The sequence below is a fragment of the Panthera leo genome, chromosome B3 (assembly GCF_018350215.1).
Source record: "Panthera leo isolate Ple1 chromosome B3, P.leo_Ple1_pat1.1, whole genome shotgun sequence".
Taxonomy (NCBI): Eukaryota; Metazoa; Chordata; class Mammalia; order Carnivora; family Felidae; genus Panthera; species Panthera leo.
The window spans coordinates 114,645,263-114,671,247 of record NC_056684.1 but is presented as its reverse complement, the minus strand read 5'-3'; the positions used below and the strand labels follow the sequence as shown (position 1 = coordinate 114,671,247).

Genomic DNA, 25,985 nt, shown 5'->3' with positions numbered 1-25,985 from the left:
CACCAAAAAAAAAAAAAAAGACACCCCAAATATCTTCCTTCTTCCATGGAGGTAAAAGGCCAAAACCAAGATCTCCTTCCTCACAAAGAGGCAAGGTTACTCCTCCACAGAGGGACTCAGGGAGGAGCTCAATGCAGCTTCCAGTGGAAGTGGCACCTACTAAAACCGGCATCCAAGGGCACCGTGACCTTCTGGGGTCTTTATTCCCCGAGGGCTGAGTGAGGGCATGTGTTGGGCTCATATGAAAAACACTCAAAAGGAGCCAGCCCTAGAACAGATTTAGATGTCCTCGTCATTTATCAGGCTGGGGTCTTGCACTACCCAGAAATTCTAGAGTTGAAACTCTCCATGAGAACCATCTCTCATGATGTGAACTGAAAAGAAAAACAAATAAAGGCACCACAGACTAAGCCTCTAGTCAGTGGAGAGAGAATAGAAACCCTTGCAGCCCTCAAGGCAATTCATGAATTCAGAGTAAACATTAGCGCTGTGCCAGGCTGCCGCTAGGTGCTGGGCTGGGAGACACCTTAAGACACAGTCTAGCGAAGTTCACCGCTTAGAAGACACAACCTAGTGTCCCATAACAAGACATGCAAAGTGCTGCCGGAGCCTGGAGCTCACAGCAAAACCTTGCCTAGAAGAGTCAGGGAAGCTTGGCTACAGTTCTGTTGGAGTTGAGTCTTAGTAGGATGGATGAGTTCTCCAGGCAGAGAAGAGGTGAAAGAACATTCTGTGTAGAAGGAATAGCATGGCGGGGCGCCTGGGTGGCTCAGTCGGTTAAGTGTCCAACTTCGGCTCTGGTCATGGTTCGTGGGTTCGAGCCCTGCATCGGGCTCTGTGCTGACAGCTTGGAGCCTGCTTCGGATTCTGTGTCTCCCTCTCTCTCTGCCCTTCCCCTGCTCATGCTCTGTCTCTCAAAAATAAATAAATGTTAAAAAAAAAATTTAAAAAAAAAGAAGGAATAGCATGGGCAAAAATGTTGAGTCTGAAAGGGGTTGGCCTCATCGGGACAGATGAGCTCAGTGGTTTGGAGTAGGGGTCAGGGTGTCTTTGTGTAAGGTGCAGAGGGGCAACTCAGGAGGAGCCGGGGAAGAGGGGCTGGGAACAGTCTGTACTTTGTCCTTGACACATGCCACTGCCTCTCTCCCCCTCACAGTTTCTGTGGTATCAGAGGCAGGTGACATACAGTTAATTTCCCTTCATGCTCAATTTCACCCAGTAGCAGCTAAGTGAATGAGCCACAAGAAGGAAGAGGTGGGTGGTCCCGCCGCCCACCCTAATCAACCCTCCATGTGGTATAAAGATATAAACTCTGAAGAAGATGGATTTCCCAAGGGCACAGTCACAGCAAGGCAAAACTTGAGTTTGCTTCCATGGGTCCTGCTTTAGGCCTCCCGTGCTCTCTGGTCCACAGAGAAGAGACCTTTTAGATCATCACTCCATCGGGCCCCGTTCCCCTTGTGGAGAACCCTCTGGGGGAAAAACAGTATCACGTGGTCCAACCAAGCAGCCTGCCTCCAGGCCCACCAGCCCACCAGTGGCCCCTCACCTCCAGCGTCTGCTGCAAGGACTCTGTAAGGTGCCTCAGCTCCTTCTTCTCTTGCTCCACACCCTTGAGGCATCTTGCGGTCAGTTCTAGCTCCCTGCAGGGACAGAAGGCTGGGTATGGCAGGGCCCACCCCTCCCAATCCCCTCTGCACACAGAAATGCTTTTGCTTCACCTCCCGACATGGCTCACAGGGGGCCTTGGAAGGCCAGCCCCTCTCTGCATGGCGGGGTCCTGACAGCAGCTGTAGGAACCTGGGGCTGAAAGGAGGAGATCCCGGCCAAGTGGGGTTGACGTCACTTGCTCCAGGGACACATGCATCTGTCAGGTGGGATAAACCCAGGACCACCCCACAGGCAGAGGGAAGCAGTGGAGAAACAAAGGGAGGGGGCCTGGCCCCACCTCCTTTCTTCCCTGGACAGACCCTGCCAGTATCCCTACTCACTCTCACATGGGTCATGGCTGAGGCCCTTCTCTGGGGTGACAACCCCTTTGCTGCTTTCTTAACCAGCCTGGGCCACCTCAGGCCTTTACCCCTGGTTTCCCTTCCTCCTGCTTGAAATGCCTTTCCCTTTTCTCCTGCCCAATTTCCTAATCCTACCCATCCTTCAAGGCCCCGCTCAATTGAACCCCTCTTCATGCCCACAAGGATCACATGTATACCTTAATTCCTAGGACACAGGGAGTCTGCACTGTGGTCCCTAGTACCTGACTATATATTATCGTGTGGATGTTTCCTGGGTGTTAGTCTGATTTTCCCAACAAGAGTGTAAGATCCTGCATGGTAAGATAAGGGGACATCCTCTCTTCCAGTATCTGGCACAATTCTGGAGATAAGCAGGTGCTCGGCTATTTACTTGGTAAGATCCTCAGTATTTCTCCCTCCCCAAAGTGCTTGTCTAATTGACTTCCTTTTATAAGGCTGCTGCAAGAAAAACCTTTGTGGGCTAACACTGATTATCAGTAGTGATGAGGAGGAGGATGCCGACGACGAGGACAACCACCGCCATCAACAGCACCCAGAGCACTGGTTTCCAAATTCCTGGATCGGCTGAATCAGAATGACCCAAAGAGCTTTTGTAAAATATAGATCTCTGGGCCCTACTTTCCAGAGATTCTAATCCTGGTGTATGGTTATAATGTGCAACTGGTTTGCAAAGCATACACAGGACTAAAGATCCCGAGGGACATCGTTAGCCAGAACGTGATGGGACTGTGCAGGCGACGCTGGGGGGTCTTGGCTAACAGCACCTCCAGGCCGGCTTGTTCCCCTCTGCCTCTGGGTAAGGAAGGCTTGACAGGGCAAGAGGGGCTTGTTGCTTGCGGGGGACGCCTGTCGGCACCTGCTGGTGCCTCACCTCCAGTTCTCCAGTTCGTGTGGGGTCTACAGCTCCTTCTGGGCTGCCCCGAGGCCTGGAGCACTGGGAAGATAGACCCAAACCAAGTCATCAAGTAACGAGACTCTCCTGGGCGAGACGTCTCCAGGCCCGATGGGAAATGCGGGTCCTAATGCCCTGCCCCAGGCGCACCTTCCTCCCGCCCCCACCACCTTTTGATCTGCTCCTGCTCCATTTTCAGCTCCTGCACCACCTCCTCGAACTGCTGCTTCTCGGCCTCCAGCACCTGGTTCAGGCGCTCAAGCTCCTGAAGAGAACCAGAGGGGAAGAGAAGAGTCATGGGCAGCAAAGGGCTCCTGAGGTCAGGAAGCGTCCCTCTAGTCCAGGGGCCCCTATGTGATGTGGTACAGTCTGGGCCATATGCTGTCACAGACTTGGAGTTAAGTCCTAAGGAGCCCTGGTCCCACTAGTCCATACACAGTCTCAACAAATCCCCAGTCTGCGATGGGTGTGGCCTTCTCAAACACACTGAGCATGCTCAACACCATGGCCTGTGCCTGGAGGTGATGATAATTCTAGGTGTCTACTCTGCTGGGCAACTCCAGTCACTAACCCCCTCAGGTAGGCTGGCTGGCTCTCAAGCCCTGGAGGAAAACGTGGTGGGTGTGTATTTCCATTAAAGAGTCCTATGGGGCGCCTGGGTGGCTCAGTCGGTTAAGCAAGCATCTGACTTCGGCCCGGGTCATGATCTCACGGTCCGTGAGTTCGAGCCCCGCATCAGGCTTTGTGCTGACAGCTCGGAGCCTAGAGCCTGTTTCAGATTCTGTGTCTTCCTCTCTCTCTGACCCTCCCCCGTTCATGCTCTGTCTCTCTCTGTCTCAAAAATAAACGTTAAATAAAAATTAAAAAACAAAAAGATCCCTAGAGTGACATCTGTCAAAGGTGGCAAAGAAAAGCCAGTCCCGACCCAAACAATCAGAAAATTTTATTCTCAAGGCTCTAGGAAGCAGCCAGCCTAGGTGCCTGCAGCTTCCCTTATACTCAGCCCTAAGGGAACAGGAGAGCCAGAAAGCCCAGTGCGGAGCCCCAGGGCCAGACTAGTCTTGTCAGGAGGGCTGGTAAGCACAGGTATGTGCCCTCCGAGGGTCCGGTTTTCCTGGGCTGCAATGGCAGCTGGGGTTGCAGGGCACCCTTCAGGCGAAGCTTAGCTGGCAGCATTTTTGTGACACCCGCTTTGCTCCTCCACATTACACACTGTGGGAGGATATTATTCCCAGCACCTCAGGTGCCGGCAGGCCCTTGCTATGCCTCCAAGAACCAGACAGCGAAACTGACGCTCTTAAAAATAACACGACAAAACAATCAATTGGCTTTTCCTCTCCTTCCTCCCCATGTCGGGCCCAGGTATGTGTGATGAAATGCTTTTCCCACCTAAGTCAATAACTGCATGTGTCTGGGCAACACATATGCTGTGTGGCAGTAAGAGAACAGACATCCATGAATCAGAGCCGTCCATGGTCAAAGGGGCCTGAAAGCACTTCAGTCTTCATCAGACACTTGAATCCTGGGATCAGTTTTCCTGCCAAGAGATGGCCTGGGCTCTGCCTGAATGGCTGTCATGACGGGGAATTCACCCCCTCTTAAGACAGCCCATTTCATTCCAGAACAACCTGATCAAAACTCTTCCTTCCGGGTCCGACCTCAGATGAGCCCTCCCTGAAAGCAACAAAGACAAAAACATGGATGAAGGACCGCAGATTTTGCCGAAAGTTTCGTGGGGCTCAGATGAGAGGGCTGAATCTCATTTATGGAGCAAAACTTCCGTTCAAAACCCCCGTAGCCACCTCCGTCCTTTGCACAGACTCTCCCTTTGGCAGCTGCCTTGCTGCCTGGAACTTGCTGTCCTTGGTCATAGTGTCCCCTTAAGCTCTTCTCCTCAGCCACGAAGACTGAATACCCCTAGCCAGCAAAGTAAGAGCCAGTGAACAGCTCTTAGCAAAACAGACGACTGGCAAAGCCAAGGACAGGCGAAGCCTGAGTGTCCCAGGTCCACCTAGGGGAGGGGGTGGCCCGTTTCATCCACCTGTTCCATCTGAGCCCAAATCTGCCTCCTTATAACTTCCGTCAGTGGGCTGACCTTCTGCCCTTGGAGCCACAGAACGAGACTGATCCTTTTTCCCTTCATGTGTTGGGGACAGTTTTCTGTCCCCAAGTCTCCTCTCCTCCGAGCCAAATAATCCCTGTTTGCCATGCTTCACTGCATTATTTCTAAGTTCCCAATAAAAGCAATTATGCTTTTGAAAAGAATGTAGGCTCCTGAATGATTGGAAGACTAAATACAGTGGAGGTTCTTCCCAATTAATTTACAGGCTCATGTGATCCCAATAAAAACCCCAATGGGATTTTTAAAAAATAGTCTCATTCATTCACACATGCCACACATAGTTATTGAGTGTTTAATAGGCACCAAGGACCTGCCAGGCTCTGCATTGAGGATGTGAGAATGAGCAAACCCAGACACGTCTCAGTTCTCATGGAGCTTACAGCTCAGTGCAAGAATCAAAAACTAATAAAATAATCACACACAAGAGTATCATTACAAACCAAAGTATGTGAAGTGCAGGATGGGAACACGGTTCTTTGTAAAGCTGTCTTGGACAAGAAGTAGGGAACGATTGGGGGGTGGGGTGGGGAGCAGATTTTTGAGCCAACATGTGAAGGTGCATAAATAGCGGGAAGAGGAAACAGCATTCCAGGAACAAGGATCAGTATGTGCAAAGGCCCTTCAGAAACCTGCAGAACCTGAAAGAACCAAGATATTTCCACACCGCTGGGCCCACAGTGAGGGTGAACAGCAGGAGGGAAGCTTGACCACACAGCGCCTTGGGCTATGCTGCGGATTTTGTGGTTTTCCTGAGCCAGAACAAACAATGAAGGTTTTGAGCAGAAAGTAGGGGATGAAGACGGGCAACGCAATCCGATTTCCATTTTAAACCATGACTCCAGCTGCAGTGAGGAGAAAAAGGATGAAAAGGGGCCAGGAGGGATACAGGGAATCCGGCAGGGGGTGGGGGGAAGCCACTGCATTAGTTCAGCAAGACCTAATAGTAGTGTGAACTTGAGCGAGGCGGTGAGATGGAGAGAAGTGGCCAGACAGCTTCTAGAGATTTGGGGGTAGCTAGCAGAACTTGGGGGTGGAGTGGGAAAGGGTGAGATGGGGAGGACAGGATGAGGCACAACTCTCAGGTTTCCAATCTGCACAAACAATGGGAGGAGGTGAATTCCCTGAGATAGGGAGCGCTAGACCATCAGCTCTGCTGGGGAAGATCATAAGTGGCCTTGGACGTGTTAAGTTTGCAGTACCTTTGAGACATTGGCTGGAGATGTGAAGCCAACGGTTGGATAGAAGGGGCTGGAGCTCAGCAGAGAGAAGGGACTGCACCTGTCAAGGGGGAGACATTTGCACATACATAGTAAATGAAACTGGGGGTGTGGTCTAGATGGCCTTTGGATCCAATGCAGGAAGAAGGAGGGGTATGGGGGGGTACTCTCTGGGATGGGCAATACCACCTTGTAGGGTTCATGGGAGGATAATCTGGGCTAATCCACGCAAACTGTCTGCCGCATAGTAAGTGCTTAATAAACGATGGATAGTATTATAAATTGAAGCTGTGTAGTATCCATTCAAGAATAGACAGCAATTCAAAGGAATGGAAAAGAGAATTCTGAAACAGATTTGGTATATGATGATAATGACAATGACAGCACTCGCTGTGAGTTTCCTGTTCTAAGTACTTTACATGTATTAATTCGTGTAATCCTTACAACAGCTCTGAAAGTGAATAATATTTTTGTCCTCATTTTATAGATGAGACAAGCAGAGGTACACAAGGGTCAAGGAACTTGCTCAAAGTTACACATGTCTTCATCCCTCTTCCCCACGCTGTAGCTAGTCGGTGATGGAGGGACTCGAACACGGGCAGTGGGGTAGAGCGAGATGGAAATGTCCACGCACAGCGGCTGAGAGTGGAAACTGGTACAAAATTTCTGGAAAGAAATTTGTCAATATGCATCAGGAGTCTTAAAAGTTCTTGCCCAGACTCCATGATTTTGCCCATAGGAAGGAACCTCTCCTAAACAATTAGATAGTAGGCCACGATTCATGTGTGCAGAGGTGCTCACTGTGGCATAATTTATAATAGTGAAGACAGCCTAGGGTTGCCTGGCTGGCTCAGTCAGTAAAGTATCTGACTTCAGCTGAGGTCATGATATCACGGTTTGTGGGTTTGAGCCCCACATCGGGCTCTATGCTGACAATGCAGAGTCTGCTTGGGATTCTCTCTCTCCCTCTCTCTCTGCACCTCCCCCACTTGTGCTTTCTCTCTCTCAAAATAAAGAAATAAACTTATACAAATAAAATAATAATAATAAGAAGAAAAGAAAACAGCCTAGATGTCCAAAAACAGAAGGTGAGTTAAATGAAACATCACGTAGGATGTATCAGTACATGGTCATCAAAACTGATGTTTTCAAAGAATGTTGAATGACATGAAAAATTGCTGAAGGTACAAATGTTAATGAAGGTATAATGAAAAAGCAGGCCATAAAATGGAATATCTGCTGTGATCCTATTTTGTTTAAAATATAGGGGCGCCTGGGTGGCTTAGTAATGGTTAAGCGGCCGACTTCGGCTCAGGTCATGATCTTGCAGTTTGTGAGTTCAAGCCCCGCATCGGGCTCTGTGCTGACAGCTCAGAGCCTGGAGCCTGCTTCGGATTCTGTCTGTCTGTCTGTCTCTCTCTCCCTCTGCCCCTCCCCTGCTTGTGCTCTGTCTCTGTCTCTCTCTCTCTCTCAAAAATAAGCAAACACAAAAATAAAAAAAAAAAAAAAATATATATATATATATATAAGCATATATATATAGAGAAATATATATATATTTCTCTAAAGACTGAAGAAAAACACCAAAATGTTGGCAGCAGTTGTGTCAATTGTGGGATTAAGAATAAAGTTTGTTTTCCAGGTGTTCTGCAAAGAGCATGATTTCTACCATTAACAATAATAAAAAAAGCTACACATGGATGAGGACAAAGAAAGAGAACCTTCTTTCCAGTCGCTCACTTCTTTTCTACCTTTCGATTTCCCTGTGTGACTCTTAGCTAACACTGATGTCCAGGTGGAGCCTTAGAAGACTGATGATAGCTGGACCTGAAAACCTGAAGCGGCCAGAACCTTCTGTTCCTGCGGCCAAGACGGTACGAGAGCTTGCGGCAACCCCGTCATAGGTTGAGGTCAGCCAGGACCCGCTGCAGCTAAAGCCTCTTCCACCATCTAGTGCTTGTTCTTCTGACTCCTGGGCCTGACTTAAGTTGCAGGAGTACGGGGTTGGGAAGAAGTCACTAGAAGGCAGATTCCTGCTCAAGGAAAGGAAGAGTCTTCGAGCCACAGAGCAACAAGGTGAAGAATCCCGCCAGAGGTCGTGAGTTGTCCATCACAGAAGCAAGATAACATCCATCAGGGAGGTGAGCAAAGAGCCTCCCCTTGAAGTGACAGGTTCTTCCCAACACCAAGGGTCTATGTTCTGACCGGGAGCAGCCTGGGGGGCAAGATGCCTGCCTAATGGGCCCTGGGCATTTCGATTTCCTAGGTGCCTACCCACATACAAAGCTGAGCTCTCTGAGTTCGGCGAGAGAAGGAAAGGTAGTCAGGCTGCCCTCCTCCAGGGATGAGAGATGAGGTCACAAGGAGCCAGGGACACTTGAGGAAGGGCTCAAGGAAGGGCATGGCCTTCTGGCCCCGGGGAAGATGAGCCCAGGCTGGCTCACCCCGTGCTCTCTGCTCATGCCTCCAGAGTCCCACGCCCTCCCTTCCACATGGAGGAGGTCGGGGCCGCATCACCGCACAGTGCACATCTGCATGAGCCCTGCCCGTCCACAAAGCACTCTGCTGCCTTTGATTTCATCGAGACTCACAACGACCCAGGAACTAGGCAGCCACAGCCATCAACTCTTATCAGAGCATCACAGATAGAGCAACTGAGGCTCAGAGAGGTTAACTTACCCAAGGCCACACAGTCAGTGATGGAGCTGAGACTCCAATATGAGTCTCCGGGATCCAGACCCTGAGTCTTTCTTTAGGCCAGACTGCCTCTTAAAGATCAGAGAATCTTCATCTTATCACTGGGCTGTTGTACCCGAGGCCTTTCTAAGCGGCCCAACGCGCACCCAGACAACCTCTGAGCCTCGCAGTGGAGATGGGAAAGATGCAGGGGACAGGAAGACCCATCATATGGATGAGCAAGTCAGGGAAGCAGTGATTTCTGTTCCCGATCTGCAGCGCGCAGCTGATGCGGGAATACGGACCTGGGCACGGCCCTCTCCCTTTCCACCCGCTCACAGCAGCCTTCACGGGGGATCGGCTGGGCCCGAGTGAGTCTCGCTCAGATCTTGTAGCACCAGACCAGGGAGCTCACAGCTGACAGGCCTCGCTCCTTCAACGTGCTACGGCTTTAAGTGAGGCCTGCGTGCGGTGGGTCTCCGCTGGCCTCATTTCCTGGCTAAAGACCTAGATAGAGTGTCTAAATTTTCCTCCGGCTGACTGCTGCCCCAGATTTAGCCTCTCTGATGGATAAGTCTGTCTCTCTCCCTGCCGGTGGCTGTGTCTGTCACTCCATCCCACCCCCTGGCTTCCTCAATTACCTGTCTTTAGGTTGCTGACAAGCCACCAGAAGGCTCCCTTGTCAAAATGGCAGAACCGTGTGAAGAAAATGCCAAGACTTTAATGCGGGACCCAGATGAGAGCGTGGAGGCACGGATGCCCAGACGGCACGGCTGCGAGAAGGCTCAGTGCTGTCACCACGCCAAGCCTCAAATCCATGGAATCCTAACGCAAAGCCTCCATGGCTTTGGGGGTGTGTTTCTTGTTTGTTTGGGTTTGGTTTTTCCTGTTGTCGTCAAATGACGAAATGAGTCTGAAGTCCAGCTAGGAGAATACACGGGCAAGAAGATCTGGTAAAAGTCTGAAGAAGGAAAATGAGGCCGGATCGTCCTACTAGATTCAAATCAAGATGTGATGTGAAATGACAAGAATCAAAAATGTTCGCTCCGTGAATCATTCCACAAACATTTGTCAAGCACTCATCCTGGGCCAGGTACGGTCCTGGGTCCTGGGGATATTCGGGGTGCTGCAGGGACAGGATGCTTCTTGACAGTAGGGCCTGTCTCAGAGCCCAGTGAAGGGTGGTTGGGAAAGGTGGTTCGCAAGAGAAAAGTCACAGAGGGAGGCACTGAGCCCAGGCAGATGGGCCCAGCCCTACGGGCACAAGAAAAAACCGACTGGGTGAAGAGAAGTGGGCTGAATCAGGCTCTCCTATGGGAAAGGCACTTTGCAGCTTCAGGCCTCAGGCAGTTGACACGTAGAATGGGCCCATAATGAGTAATAACATGATTGTGACGCTAACAAACACAGATACTCACTGAGCACATACTATGTGCCAAGTGCTTTATATATAACATCTCACTTAATCTTCACATCTTAATAAGACGGGTTCCATTGTCTCCACTTTTCATGTAAGAATATTGATGTTCAGGGGTGCTTGGGTGGCTCAGTCGATTAAGCAGCCAACTCTTGGTTTTGGCTCAGGTCACGATCTCACAGTTCATGAGTTCGAGCCCTGCGTTGGGTTCTGTGCCGACAGCGTGGAGCCTGCTTGGGATTCTCTTTCTCCCTCTTTCTCTGCCCCGCCCCTGCTCTTGTTCTGTCTCTCTCAAAATAAATAAATAAATAAACTTAAAAAAAAAGAAAGACTATTGATGTCCGGAGAGGTTAGGTAACTTGTCCAAGGTCACACAGCTAGAAGCGTTGAAGGTCAAATACAAACATAGGCGGCCTGGTTCCAAGTCTGCCGTGCTATCCCCTACCTTACTGTGCCCTTTCAGGGGTGCTGATGACACTTCAGAAACAGGCAAGGCCCAAGGCCGCTCGGAGATTCCAGATGAAGTAGACTTCAGCGGCTCCCCAGTGCAGGCTGCCTCTGGCTAATGCTTGGCTTTTTTGGAACTTACGTTGTGTCATTTAGAGGAAGAAGGAACCCCTGAGTTCATCCAACCCAATCACCCTCGTGGTGCAGAAGTCCCTCTACGGAGGCCATCCCAGCTTCCTGTGAAGATCACCGGTGATCGGCAGCTCACTACTTACCGATACAGCTTATACAATTTTGGGATGGCTTTCTCGAGAACGTGGTCACCTACCCTTTTTACTTTTGTCTCTGGCTACTGGCAAGAACAAATGCTCTCTGACAAGAAGCCACAGCAAGTCCCAAGCACGGTCACCTCACGGTGCCCCTGCTCTGCCCGTCTGACTTCCTGGAGAGTTCTCTGGGTGCCTTGCTCCCCTACATGCGTCCCTAATGCCAGGAACACAAGCCAGTACACCTTGGCTGTTAAGGGGCCCCCGGAGCAGGGGCCGCGGGGGAGGGGCAGCAGTTCTGAGCGGCCTTGGCCTCCGTGTGCCTACCTCTCTCTGCTCCCTCTGAAGGCAGAGCTCTTCGGTCTCCTCCATCAGTTTGTCTGCAAAGCAAGTGCGCACGCTCTCACGGAAAGCTCAGTCCGGCTCCGGCCTGGAGGGGGCCAGGGCCTTCCAGTAACCTCCTTCACTTCCAGGATCTCCCAGGGAAACGGTTTGTCATGTCCAGGCCAGCCAGCAGGCAGAGCCAGCTCCTGAGGATAGAAGCTGACATGCCGGCCGCAGCCACTACCTTCCTCTCTGGTCCCTGTCCCCGCACAGGGACGGCTTCATCTTCAGAAGCTCGGGGGGGGGGGGGGTGTCTGCACCCCTAGAAGTGCTGTTAATTGTGCTGCTCCCCTGCACTAGTGTCTGGCAGGCGGGGGGTGCAGGTTCTGGGGCTATAGGGGGGTTCTGAAGCAGGCAGAGGGGACCCAGAGCCGAGGCCCTGGGTGTCTAAGGAGGTAGCAGGGGAAAAGATCCCAGGCAAAGGATCAAAGCCCCAGTCTCACCTTCTTCTTTCCCAAACAGAGCATACTTGTCAGCCAGTCAGGGGCACAGGGTCAGGTTGAAAGTGGGCCAAGGGGGTGGAAGTTTGGGGCAAATCCAGGACCCGGGAACCCAGGGCAGGATAACATCAACTCCATTCATGGGGCCCTTACTGTGTGCCTGAAACAAATGCTTACCGGCACGTTCTCATTTCCCCTGATCCCCAGGTCCCACCTCCCAAACCTAGGGACTATTCTCGTGACCCTTTTCAGGATGAGGAAATTAAGGCCTACAGAGGCTACCCTGTCTGGAGACACGCAGCTGATAGACAAGTGACAAAGCTGGCCCAGAGGTCCTCCTGCCACGCTGGCCAAGAGGACACAGGTTACACCATACAAGCCTCTACCTACGGCTCCTGGTAGCCTGCTAAGCCCTGCCCCAGCTCCCCTCCTCCATCCTCCACTGAGCCCCGGCTATAACCCCGGCCCTGAAGTGCTACCTAGGGAGCCTCAGCTTCCAGTCCATCCCTCCAGCCAACCTAAATACTCCTGCTTCTCCTTGGCCAACTGCAGCCCCTGGGCCTCCAGGCTTTTGATCATGGCTTCTCCCAGCTGGGCATTCTTCCAAGTCCTGGGGAGGGAGGGCAGATGGGACAGAGGAGAGAAGAAACACAAAATCGTTACAACAGAAGGGGAGAGGAGAGGGAGACCGTGCATGGCGTGTACTCGCCCATCCTGTCTCCTCCAGAATCGCAGCCCCGTTCACTCTGGCTCCCGTGGCTCTGGCCGTGCCACCAGCATCGATCAGTTACAGTCCCCGGAGGCCAGCCCAGGCTGCAAAGTGGGCCACCGAGGACTGGGCCAGCAGCTTCGGAGCAGGGAAGAGATTGCTTCCCAGGCTGCTTTCTCTACCACCACAGGCCACTACCTGGCACCAGGCCTCGTATGGGGCATGCGCAGTGTTATTTGTTGAGCTAAAAGCATGACCCAGCAGGTGCCGGGACAGGGGTTCACATGTAAATGGACCGTGTTGGGCTGGAGGTTTCTATGATCTGGACTCTGATTTACAAAGCACCCGCTCCAATCTATGCTAGGATTCGCTGTGGACCTGGGGAGGTGAGATGGGTGTCAGGAGGCAGCCAAACCCTCCTAGCGGTGCTGGATTTGCTCCCAAGAGTCGGAGACAAGTGGTCTACGTCTGCCACCTGTGACTCCAGACAAGCAAAGGTCACTGGGCTCCAAGCCCACCTGGCAGACCTCTCAACCTGGCCTGTTCTTTCTTGCCCACTCTAACCAACTCCCACAGCCCATCCCTCCAGCCAACCTAAATACTCCTGCTTTTCTTTGGCCTTTTGTGTTTCTTCTCTCCTCTGTCCCATCTGCCCTCCCTCCCCAGGACTTGGAAGAATGCCCAGCTGGGAGAAGCCATGATCAAAAGCCTGGAGGCCCAGGGGCTGCAGTTGGCCAAGGAGAAGCAGGAGTATTTAGGTTGGCTGGAGGGATGGACTGTTTCCAAGACGGCCCAGACAGTTTTCTCCCTCACCCTGCCCTTTTCTGGGGTCCTCAGTTCCCACTAGGTGATCAGGGTGGGCCCAGCCCATAACCATTCACTTCCTGGACGTGCCCCCCCCCGCCTATGAGTACTTACACCTTCCCGGACTCCTGTAGCATCTCCAGCCACTGGGTCTGCTCAAACTCGGACTCAGCAGCCAGCAAGATGTTCCCCTGCCAAGAAGAGGAACCACGGGTGTACCTGAGAGGAGCCCACTCTTGGGATGCCAGAGGCTGCCTGCAGTCTGCTCCTCCATCTCCTCCTCCATCCACCGTCCCACATCTCTATGACCCTGACACCCTCCCAGGCCAGGCCACCGGAGCCGTTGCCCCCAGGGAGCCTGGAGGTTCCCAGGGAAGCAGGTCTGCCCTGCTCAGTCCAGGCTGAGAGGAGAGCTTTACTCACATGGAAGTCCTGGTGGGAGATTTTCATGGCATAGGGCATGCTGGGCTCTTCCTTGGCCTCCACCAGGCAGCCTCCCAGGGGGATGACTCCCTGAGAAAGAACGAGAACAGGCAGCCCTCCCCCCCCTCCCCACATCACTTAAGGCCTCTGGGAGCCCTCAGCCAAAGCCAGGTCCTGCCAAGGGCCCCAGGCTGGGAGCCAGACCAGAACTGACTCCTAGAAGGAAGAGGAAGGACTGGGGCAGGCTCGGGGCCCAGGAAGAGTCGTAGGGGGCAAGAGTCCTGTGCCCCAAGAAGGATTCATTCTCCAGACTCTCTGCTAGACCACAGCAAGAAAAGAGACTGTCTTCCACCCTTGCAGGACACCCTCCCTCATTGTCCCCATGGGGTCCTACCCACTGTGGCCCTGGGGAGAGGCTGCCTCACCTTAGGGTGTATATTGAAGTATTTATTGGTTTCGAAGTTCTTTTTCTCGCTTTCAGAGTAGTAAAGAAGAAAGCTCTCTTTGATGATGAAAAACCTACAGTGGGTGGTGGGGAAGAAGGGGCAATAAGGAGGAAAAGGGTGAGGTGTCTTGGGACAGAAAGGCCTCGGGGGGCCCAGCACTCACGTAGAGAGCCCGTGGGCTCACCAGATCAGGCTCATCCTCACCAGCTCGTGTTCCACATCTGCGCAGAGGCCCTTGCCGGCCAGCCACCCGCCGCCATCGGCAGCCTGACCCTCACACCGGTGGGCAGCTGGACTGGGAAGCCCACACTGCCTCCGTCCTGCCGCACCGCCACCCTTGGCACAGGAGGGCATCTGTAGTCCTTCCCCTCGGGTACCTTCATCCCCTGAGCCATCACCTCCAGTCCCTTAGGGTCCACCCCAGGAGAAGGGGGAGAAGGGAGAGAAGAAAGCTCTCCCACCGCATCTGCCCTTCAGCCTCTCTGCCCTAGGAGAACAGAGCCTAGAAGCCGCCCCCACCCCCACCTCACTAAGAGATTGTGCATAATTCCAGGATGGGTCTTCTGACAAGGAATCGTGAAACTGACACTTGAACCCAACGTGTGGACCAGGCTGGCGAGGGCAGGCCTGCAGCCTCCATGTGACGCCAGCACTCCCTTTTGTCCGCGTGCTTCATGGCCTCCTTCTGGGACTCACGTCTAACTTAGGACTTCTGGGACCGGGTGCTTTCTGACTGTTGTGGAGGCGACCGCCTGATGCCAACGTGCAGAGCACTTGGACCCAGCCTGGAGGCTCTCCTAGGACTGATGATCGGAGCTGACCGGAATGAAACACCAAGTACAATTCCAGGAAAAGATCCAACCGGGTCTCAAAACTCTGAGGCTCAGGGACAACCACGGCGACTGGCCCCTTGCTCCCAGGGCCCCCGGGAACACTGCTGTTATCGAGGCAGGATCAGGGGAAGGGGTGGCCACCAGAGCCACTCAGAAGGGCTGACAGGAGCCGGCAGGGTGACTCTCTCCCCTGCTCCGCATTCAGTAACATCGCGTCGGTAGCTTAATATCAGTCACAATGGGAGCAGTTACACCAGGAAAATCATCAAATGATACAAACAGGGCTCCCCCCACCCCCGAGAGAGCCAGTTGTCAGCCATTTACCGGCACACTACTGGTTGGAGGCCCCCTCTTGTCAGGGGCCAGAAAAATTGCTGGAGGTAACAGAAAGCCGGTTTATCTCCGGAAGTCCATCAGCCCCGGGATCTTTCCTGAGGCCACAGCTGCTGGGGGAGGGTCCCCGGGACAGCTGCCACCTCACCTCCCCCAGGAAAGAGAAGCTCAGCTTTGTCCTTTGGCGCGAGCCTCAAGCCAACCCTTGTTCTTTATTTGCACCGACCCTCTCGGCCCAGCCGGATACCGGAGGGAGCTGCGGACTTCTGCTCATGCCAGCTCTTCCCCCAGGTCTCTCTGTCCCCCAGGGAGAAAGGACACATAGATACCACCCTCTGCAGAGCTGCGGGGACAGTCTGGGCCGGCCAGCACCTGACCCCCGCCCATCCTCTCAGCTTTCCCACCACTTCTGCCCTTCAGCTTCTCTGTCCCGAGACAATACCAAACTCACCACCCCCATCTCACTACTTTTTGCATTGCAGTTGTCCCTGGAAAGCCCTCCCTGTCGCTTTTCATCTGGCTGAGCCCTTCCTTGGTGACCAGTCCAGCCTACAGTGCCGTCTGAGCTCTTCCTGAACTTGCTGACCGGGCGGTGCACTTGGCACCCAGCACCAACATATCCAGGTGTTCTTCTTGTCCTGAGGAGATGCTGGGTTCCCGGGGGACAGGGCCACGCCCCCTGTGACCCATGGGCCAAGGGAGATGCCCCCTGCCTGTTTCAAAGAACTTCACAAAGTAGTTAAGAGCATAGGCTTCGGCATCAGACAGACCTGCCATTTCTTGGCTGAGGGGCATTAGGCGGGTAAGCTCACCTCTCCGAGCCTCAGTTTATTTACCTATGGAATGGGGATGAGAACACCTATCTCGTCTGTTATTTTGAGGACGAAATGAGGTTCTGCTCATCATTCTGCCAATTCCCAGAGGGCCCAGGACAGGGCTGAGTGATGCCTTCCCATGCTCTGAATATGCATCGCCCTAGGGAAGCGTGAGACAGACCAGCACAGGGTTGCCTCCTAGGGCCCTCCTCCCCTCCTTTCAATGGCTTCTGAAATACTGTGATGGACTGAACTGTGTTCCTTAAAACTCATATGTTGAAACCCTAACCCACGATGTGACTGTATCTGGAGAGGAGATCTCCAGGAGGTAATTAAGGTTAAGTGAGGCCCAAAGAGTAGGGCCATAATGCAATAGGACTGCGGCCTTGTAAGAAGAGGGGGCTTGCATTCGCTCTGCCACATGCGGACGTAGGGGGAAGGCAGCCATCTGCAAGCCAGGAAGAGTCCTTACCAGAATCTGACTGTGCTGGCACCTTGATCTCCAGCCTCCAGAACAGTGAGAACACACATTTCTGTAGTTTAACAGAACAGTTGAACAGTTTAAGAGACTGTTTATCCCCATCTATGGTATTTTGTTATGGGAACCCAATAAAGACAAATACCTTCTTGCCTTCCTGACGCTTCTGGAGACCCCTCCCCACTGAGGGTGAAGCATTGTGCCAGGGACTTGGTTGGGGAAGGGAAGGATGTGATCGGTAGGTGATCACATGACTCACAGGCAGGGAGAGAACAGGGGCTCTGGAGTCAAACAATCCCCATCCTTCAAGCCATGGTCTCAGGCAAGCTCCCAGTCTTGCTGAGCCTCCCTTTCAAAGCTTCTCTATAAAATAAGGAATGCATGTATATGTCTCTTGGGGGCTGCTGTGAAGATTTATCGCTGAGTTCCTACTCTGTAGCAGGCAATGTCCTTGGTGCTAGGGATAGAATTGTGGGCAAGAGAGACACAAATCCCTGTCCCCATAGAGCTTATACTTGAGTATGTGTAGTGGGGAAGCAGGCAGTAAATAAATAAGAGAGAGAGGCCATTTACCAGATGCTAATAAATGCTATAGAGGAAAATAAAGCAGGATTAAGTAAGTAATGGGGTGAGGGGTGGCGGGGTGGGGGGTAGGTTTCAGGTTTCAATATTAAACAGGGTGGTCAGGGAATGCCTGATTAGGAAGGTGACATTTGAGGAGAAGAAAGATGTTCCAGGCAGAAGAGCCACAGGTGCAAAGGTCCTGGGGTGGGAAATGTGTCGGGCCCTGGAAGGAACTGCGAGGCTATGGTGTGGCTGCAGCAGGAGCCAGGCAGAAGGCGGCAGGATCAGGTCACCGGGAACACCAAGGGCCCACACACCATGCATGCCAGCCCAGCCTTGTTCCAGCTGTTCTCAGCTTGGTTTGGGTGGGGGTTAGGGTCAAGGGAGAGGAGCTGGCATGAACCTGGAGGAGGAGGGTGACTCCCCGGCTGGCAGGGATGAGTATTGCCCAACAAAGGGCACATTTGGCAGGCAGCCTTCCAGGTCCCAAAGAGCCACCTTTCCTCATAAACCTGTCTCAGTGACAGCTCACTGCTCCAGGATTCTCAGCTTCCTCTCAGCAGGTGGGGGCCCAGGACCCGAGTGCCCCTGCACAGAAGGGCACCTCGTCTTCCTGTCCCTTTCATCAAAGTCCCCTTGCTCCCAGATAATCTCATTCTGACTGCAAGCCAGAAGCCATCTCCTTCTGTGCCCTACAAGTTGGCCGGCTGTGCAAGGGCTGCAGGTAATCCCCACTTATTCAGCTGTTCTCCTATGTTGGCTCCCCTGCGAAGTGTTCTACATGTACCGGAGTATTTGATCTATGTAACAATCCTGGAAGGCAGGACTCTTGTTCCCATTTTACAGATGAGGAAACTGAGGTGAAGTAATGTGTACAAGGTCACCCAACTAGGGCAGAGGTGGGGCTGGGATTGGAACCCACAGACCACAGTCCCTGCTCCTATTCTGCATGTGGAGCCGCTTCCCCGTTCGTTCGTGCCGGCACCCGGGCAGCAAACCGGTGGGCCAGGGGCCGTGGTACCACGGCGGGGCTAGCCAAGAGTCAGTGCTCTGCCACATAGCAGCTGTGTGATCGGGGCAGGTCACCTGATCGCGACACCTCAGGTCCAGGTGTGACTGAGGATAATAATAGTAGCTATATCTCTTAGGGTTGTTGCGATCATTAAATCAGTTTGGTCTCACAAAGACTTAGAATATTGTGTGACATGTGGTAAGTATTCAATGAACATTTACTTTTATTACTGCTATTATTTATTATTACGTTCGGTGTCTGCAGCCACCTCCCCTGGCCTCCTTTCCCATTTGCACTCACAAGGCTCCTACCGGCTGGCCTGCTCCTGTCCTGCAGGCACCGGGCACTTTCCTGCATCTGCCGCTCCCTCCTGTCTGAAGCCTTCCGTCCAGGGCCACCTTCAGTCCTGGGCGCAGCTTTGTCTCCAGCCCTAGGCCCCTCCTCGGCAGCCCCACGAGGCTGAAGTGCAGCCCAGAGAGTGTGAGCGTGGGCAGGGGTCTGCAGGACCAGCTGCCTTCTCTCTCAGGCCCTAAAGAATAGTATTTTCACGTCCAGCTTAAGGGGCGTTTGCAAGGTGCCAAGACGCTCACTTTGCTAAGTGTTTCATTGTCATTTTTTTTTAAGTTAACTTATTTAAGAGAGAGCGTGAGTGGGGGAAGGGCAGAGAGAGAGGAGAGAGGGAGAATCCCAAGCAGGCTCCCTCCCCACCATCAGCGAGGAGCCCGAAGCGGGGCTTGAACTCGGGGACCGAACCTGAGCCGAAAGTCCAACCAACCGAGCCACCCAGGCGCTCCTGCGTTATCTTTTTTTTTTTTTTTTTCCAGGAGGAAGTTTTAATAGTGGATAAGTATTTTTTTTTTTTAATATATGAAATTTACTGTCAAATTGGTTTCCATACAAGCCTGCGTTATCTTTTTAAATCTCTCACAGCCACTCTAAGAGATGGGGGTTTTTGTGTTTCTGTAGCCTGAGGAAATGGAGGCACAGGGAGATTAAGCAGCTAGTAAGAGGCAGACTTGGAACTCAGTTCGGTCCACAGACGCAGCTCGTGTTCTCAACTGCGGTGCTCTGGACGCCCGGCCCTGCTCTCCACTCCATATGGCCCCTCCCGGTCACTCATCACCTGAAATTGTTGGTCCTCCTGGAGCCCTTCCCCGTGGAGAGACTGCAAGCCGCTGGTCAGCTCAGTGGGGCAAACATTCACGAATCACCTGGTAAGGCCAGGCGGGGCCCTGGGGCTGGATGACTCCCTGCCCTCGAGTTGCTTAAAGTCAAATGCAGGCGAGAGAGGATAGAAATCAATAATTAAAACGAACAGCTAATGGAGCTCCTCCTTTGTGCCAGGCACCGTTGTCTGTGTTAACTCATTCACTCCTCGCATCAGCTAGGTGAGGTAACTGTAGCCTAGAGACGTTAAGTAATATGTGCCCCAGATCACACAGCTGGTAAATGGGGGAGCTGGGATAATTACAAAGTACCAGGATGCATTGCACCACTGTAAAGCACCGAGTACCCTGTGACACTGTAAAGCACCAGGATCCCTGGGACACTGTAAGCACCAGAGGAAGCTACAGCATTGGAAAGCACTGGAATACCCTGAGACATTGTAAAGCACCAGGATACCCTGGGACACCATAAAGCACCGGGAGACACAGTGACTTACAAGTTTGTATGGGGTACAGGAAGGGTGCGGACCAGGGAGGAATGAAATGGTTTAGGTGTCCAGCCAAGGGCATTCTCGGAGAGGAGGTGACAGCTTGAGTAGGGTTTCGAAGAATGAATAGGAGTGTGTTAGGAATCTGGGAGGAAGCCAAAGGGGGAGGGGGGCATTCCAGGCAGAAGGAACAGCATATGTAAAGAACAGTGTGTTCAAGGTTATCAAAATATGTCTGGGATTACCGGCAGGTAAGTGCAAACAGGGTGGGCAGTGGTGTGGGGGGAGGGGCAGTAAGGGGACCAGAGCAGGGTGGGGCTGCTTCTTGCTGATGAGGGGAGCTGCCAGCTTAGGTGGACAAGGTGGAGACAGGTGCCACCCAACACAGACAAGGGGACCCTGGAGGGATTTCCGAAGCTTTGCCTCTACCTTTTACTCCCCTCCTCGGTGCTCTGAAAGTGACAAAGGCTCAGCCAGAGCTGGATGGTCAACACTGGCCTCGCGATCAATCCAGCTGAAAGTGAGAGAACATGCCGCTTAGGCCCACGGGTCCTTCCTGAGTTGGGCAGGTCCTGTTTAAGACAGAAAGGGATCTACTTTGCTGAACTTATTCTTTGGAGATGCAGAAGCCAAGCATGGGAGTGGGGACTGGAAAGGGTCTTGGAGCACAGAGAGCAATTTGGAGTCAGGGGAAATCCTGGAGGGCTGTGGGGAGGAGGGCTTATGGGAGAGCACAGAGGAGAGAGGACCCAGAGAAGATGTGGGAGTCTGGGTCCTACAGTGTCTAGAGACAGTGGTGAACAATCCCATCTCCGCCGATGGCAAGATGGGGTGCCTGGAAAGCTTGAGAAAACAGGGTGCCAGCACTCAATGAGACAGCGTTCACACTTCGGTGATTTACATGCCTCTTCCGCCTTTCTCACTGCCAAACCTTCTCTTCAGCATAGTCTACCAGACTCACAGATACCTTGTGTGAGAGGCGGGTGTGGCCATGTGGCCACGGGGTAGGGTGGGGGAGAGAGAGGGACGAGCTGAGTTCGTGCAACAAGGACTGCCTACAGTGGACGGCACGTTCCTCCATAAACAAGGAAACAAGAGTTTAGAGCCTCGTGAGGAACACAGAAGCCCGGGTGCTGGTTTGGAGTTCCTCGGGATAAAGTTAACTCACTCTCCGGATGGCAGCGAGAGTCCAGTAAACGTGAGAGCCACCCATGGGTTACATTTCTCAGGAAGGTGGCTATCTAGCGTGGCTGCCCCTTCTTCCCCAGATACAACCTTCCAGAAGAGGACCAGCACCCAGTCTCCCTTATCCCTCAGCCTTTCAGGCATTGAGAACGAGTGTGGGTTTGGAGCCAGGTGAATCCTGGAGCCGGGAAAGGACAGCTTATCAGAAGTCCTTTTCAGAATTGATAGAAGGATCGTAGAAATGACACAGCCCTCCCCCCCCCCCCCATGTGTGTCCCTTTTTGTTCATTCTGGGTGGCCTGGTATGCTCAGGGAGTGCTCATCCTGGCCTCGGCCACTTGTGTGGCATTAGGTCTGAGGTGGTAGGACAACAGGAATCCTACCTGTGAAGGGCACGAGTGATGACAAGTTAGGGTTTATGCAGAGCATCAAGCCCAAGGGACTTTTAAAAAATGCTAGTGCAATTCTTCAGACAATACAGTAAAGACAGGGTTAATCTATAAAACAGGTCGTGGTGCAGAGGCACTGGGTGAAATGGGCGGAGCCTTGGAGCCCCTCCCTGTGCTCCCCACCCCCTTGTGCTAAAGTCAAGGCATCTCTAGAGTCATCCATGGAACACAGTTGAGAAACCTCAGTGTGATCCACCCCCATTTTGTAGAAGATACACTGCTGGCCAGTGAGGGGAGATGTTGTCATCCCTCAGCCTGGCCCACGAAGCTGGTCACTGGCAGAGCTAGGACTGGAACTCAGAGCTCCTGCCGCCAAGCCTCGGTTTACTTTCTGGCACAGCCCCATCTGCTCTCAAAGGAAATTACTTTGTTATTTCCAAGTTCTTGACATAAGTTAGCTGAAGTGTCCTGCTTGAGGCCTGACCCCTATGCAGGTGGGACTCATTTTCAAACAGGACATCAACAGCCACTAGGGACTGGTCCTGGGGTTGGGGGTGGGGGACGTATGACTTGTTTGTATGAACTCGCTTAACTTTGGGAGGCTTAGTCCCAGCGAATCATTAATTCAGTGAAGCCTGAATTAATATAGTTTCACTGTACAGCTGTGAGATTGTGCCCATCTCCTTAGCCTAAGGACTCAGTGGAACCTCGATGTCACCCCCTCAAAAGGGGCAAGCGTCGTGGACAGAAGGATCTGGGGAGATCCCGCAGCTGCCAGCTTGCCCCCTCCCACCATGCTGTTGCACTGGAAGAAGTGTGGAGAACACAAACTGATTATAAAAAGAGGAGTCTGCGGGCACCTTCCAGCTGTGATAAAACAAGCAGAAATGCTACAGCTGTGTTCGTGGGACACCTCCCACGGCTGTGCAGAATTCCATGTGCGCCAGAAAGCGAGCGCAAATCCCAGCGTCACTAGAGGCTGAGGCTGGTGCGTGGAGGTGACACACAAGGCTTTTCCCCTCAGCCCTTGGGGACAGCTCGGTATTGCCACGTCACCTCTACAAAACGGTATCTTGGAACCACGGATGAAACTCCCAGATCCCAATTCCCCGTGGGAAGAAAGTCTCCCTGGATCTTTTTGGCATGATGACCACCATCTGCACAGATGATCTTTCTACATCCGGGCTGGTTATAACCTGAGATGTGGGAAATGTAGCACTTAGTGGACACTAAGTGAGTCTTAGCTCCCTGAGACGCAGACCCACCAATGTTCCAGGAGCGTGAGCATTTGGTCTGGTAGGACAGCGTGCACGTGAGCTGCTGCTGGGCCGGGTTCGGGACCCGCTGGCCACCTTACATGGGGGAAAGCAGGAACAGGGAGGAGCGCAGAAGCTGCAGGAATTGGCTGGGCCTTCCTCATCAGGGTCTCTGGCCCTGGCATTTGTTCAGGGGGCACTGGGGGGAGGGACAGAGGCCAGGGAGAGATTGCACCCTGGGAAGGCTGGCCTGCCTGAGGGACTGGCCCCACTTCGAGCTGATGCTGGCTGAGGCTGAGATGCCCTCCATGCCTTTCCTCCCTGTCTCTGAGCGGCCAGGCCTCTGCATCTCCCCCACTCACAAACTAGGGAGGACAGAGTCATCAATCAATCTTACCCTCTAGACACCTCTCCCAGCTTCTTATCTCTTCTAACTAGTGTTTTGATTCCTTTCCCCTTTTGATCCCCATGGTGTGTTGGGGTAGGGAGGGAGGGAGAAAGCTGATCCTTTAGCTCAAGGGCATCTTCCCACCCCAGGAAGGGCAAGGCTGCTCAGGCAGTAGGGTTTGAAGGCACAGGTCCCGAGATGGGCCCTGAGCCTGAGCGGAAGAGGTTTTACAGAACCCAGCTGGCCACAGCCGGTTCCATCTTGCCCATCCGTTATTTATGCAGCTCGGGAGACTTTCCAGGCCCCCTCCCCTTAGCTGCCCAGCTAGGGCATCGATCGCCCTAATGGCAAGGCTCTGCAGTGGTAGGGCTGGGCTGCCCCCTCCCCAAGCCTTCCTGTGGCCGCTAATTAGCTGAAGTCCAGAGACTCCATTTCACAAATGGGGAGGCAGGGCCCAGGGGGCCCTGCTGGAAAGTGGGAGGAGACTAAGTTTAGCATCATGCCTCCCCCACCCCAAATGACTGTTAGTTTTTTCCTGAGCCCCAGGGGAGGGGGAGCCTGTCCAGTGGCAGCTCCAGAATTCCAGAAGGGGGAAAGGTGACAGTCTCCTCAGAAGGGGGCTGGAGGACTTGACCTGAAGCTGGCTTTGCAGAGCATGTGCACTGTTCTGACTTACACTGGATGGTTTTTGAGTGGCTTTGGGGGCTGCTGATGGAGAGTATGGAGTGGAGGTGGGGGGCGGGGGGCTAAAACCTCCCAAGCCTCCTTTGGCTCCACTACCCTGCTTTGAGCTGGGAGCCTTTGCCCCGACTCCTCCCAGCCCTGGAATCAACTGTGGGTACAGGGCCTAGGTCCCCACCACTGTGGGTGAGGAGGGCTAGGAGACATATCCTGGAGTTCACAGGCCCCTAGCATGTACTAGGGATGCGATCGGGTGCAATTGGCTGGCAAGAAGAATCCTGGAGGACAAGACCCAGACTCAGTGTAGCCACCAGACCCAATGGAGAAGGAGCAGTGGCTGCCTGGAGGCTGGAGAGGGGAGCTTCATGCTAATGGTACTTGAATTTACAAGCAGCCTTCCCACCCCACCCACCCTACTAGGCTGTGCGGGTAGAGACAAGGCTGCTCCTGGCACTCAGGAAGTGCGTCTTAGACAGCACAGCCCTGGAAGCCCCTCATAAGATGCCCTCCGAGCTCCCCCAGGCCTCCTTTTAGGAGAGGAGACATAAGTTTAACTTTGGAGGAATGAAAGTAACCTATATCCCATTAAATCCCAGAAAGAAACCTGGCAGAACCAACAAAGGTATGTGAAACTAGCTATGGAAAACGTGGAACACCACCCCCCACACACACACACCTCCTTTCGTTCTATGTATGGTCTTGTAGAAATATTAAATTATTAATCCAAATAGAACATCAGAACCAACCACATCTCTGTGATCTGTGATCAGTAGTTCTGGAAACATCTAAGGCTCTGCTTCAGGACAAACTCGTAGTGGGATGGGAAAGAGAATCTAGACACACTCCTAGTTTCCTGGAGGGGTCATGCCTTCAGGGAGAGGCTGGATCAGGATTCGAGTTCTACAAACCATTCTAATAGCAAGTCTCAGAACTCAGATTGATTGGCTTGAGGGTGGAGACAGTCCAGAAGGTAGCCCATTGCTCCTGCAACCAGCATTGGGAGCCTCCTGCAAGTTTAGGGCTGTGAGCCATTCCCTCAGTACCTTCCTCCAATAAGGAGCCCCTTCTTCCTCCAGTACCTTCTAGGCCCATTTATAAGTGGAAAGTGGCTACTGACTGACATCTGGTGAGTCCCCTCTGAGTTGGGGACTGGGAAGCTGGTCTGAAAGACAGGGCTGGGGCTGCTCTGACCCTCTCCACCACCCCTTCCAACAGATCAATCCCCTCCCCTCCCCCCCTCAGTCTCTGTGCCTCTCTACCGCAGCTCAGTCCCTCCTTTCAGGCCCCTGTGTCTGAAGCACTGGGCACTCTTTTCCCTGGGCCCAGATTTTTAAAAATTAGCTCAAGGGACAGTCGGAGGGGTTGCCAAAATTATGCCACCACCAGTACGTACAGACCCTTCCTGGCCCTTCCTCTCTCCCCTGGCCTGAGCCTTTCCGCAGGACCATAGGTGGAGCTAGCAGTGTGCACAGGTGAAGTAGGGGAGAGGGGTAGGACACAGGAACCCCACCTCTAAGCCGGATCCTAGATGCCTGGTGGGGGGGGGGGGAGGTTGTGGAGATGGAATTGTCAGTGGGGATCCCAAGAGGATATCTTTGGCTGGAGACAGGGCTTCTCCCTCCCCAGGAGAATCTAGCCCACCTTGACACAGATGGTCTCCTACCATGGCCATGATCTCTTCCGCCCACACCCTACGTGCCCACTGGGGCTTATATCCATTCCACGGAGAATTCCCCACCGCCCCCAGGCCAGCTCGACCAGTAACCGACAGAATGACCCCAACCCCGACCGAGATCAGTATCTTCCAGGGAGAGCCAGGATTGAGTGAAATGGGGCGAGGCCAAGGTCACAAAGGAAGTCAGAAGCAGGATGGTAATATAGAGGCCGGTACGGGGTCCTTAGGCCCTGGGCTCCCTCCCCAGGCGGTCCTCACCCGGCGCGGAAGGCGCACTCACCGCCGGGACCACTTGGCCGACGGCCTCCCGAAGGGCCGCTTCCACAGCACACCGTAGAGCTGCACTTTGGTGCTGATGTCCAGCGCGTCCGAGTCAGTCTGCTCCAGAGACGGCGAGGGCGACACCGAGTTGGACTTGGACGTGAACATCCTGCCTCGGCAGGACT

At 53.2% G+C, this 25,985-nt stretch overlaps 1 protein-coding gene across 2 annotated transcripts in view; it reads right to left on the bottom strand.

The window, feature by feature from the left end:
• Nucleotides 1-25,985, bottom strand: part of PLEKHD1 (pleckstrin homology and coiled-coil domain containing D1) — a 31,092-nt gene extending 5,107 nt beyond the window's left edge. For both annotated transcript variants that reach the window (XM_042943620.1, XM_042943621.1), the window contains exons 1-8: nucleotides 25,820-25,985; nucleotides 14,256-14,349; nucleotides 13,831-13,920; nucleotides 13,522-13,598; nucleotides 12,413-12,504; nucleotides 11,398-11,450; nucleotides 3,096-3,190; nucleotides 1,550-1,643 (exon numbers count right to left, since the gene is read on the bottom strand). In XM_042943620.1, the coding sequence (XP_042799554.1) occupies nucleotides 1,550-1,643; nucleotides 3,096-3,190; nucleotides 11,398-11,450; nucleotides 12,413-12,504; nucleotides 13,522-13,598; nucleotides 13,831-13,920; nucleotides 14,256-14,349; nucleotides 25,820-25,968 (744 nt within the window). In that variant the 5' untranslated portion in view covers nucleotides 25,969-25,985. The remainder of the gene's footprint in view (nucleotides 1-1,549; nucleotides 1,644-3,095; nucleotides 3,191-11,397; nucleotides 11,451-12,412; nucleotides 12,505-13,521; nucleotides 13,599-13,830; nucleotides 13,921-14,255; nucleotides 14,350-25,819) is intronic.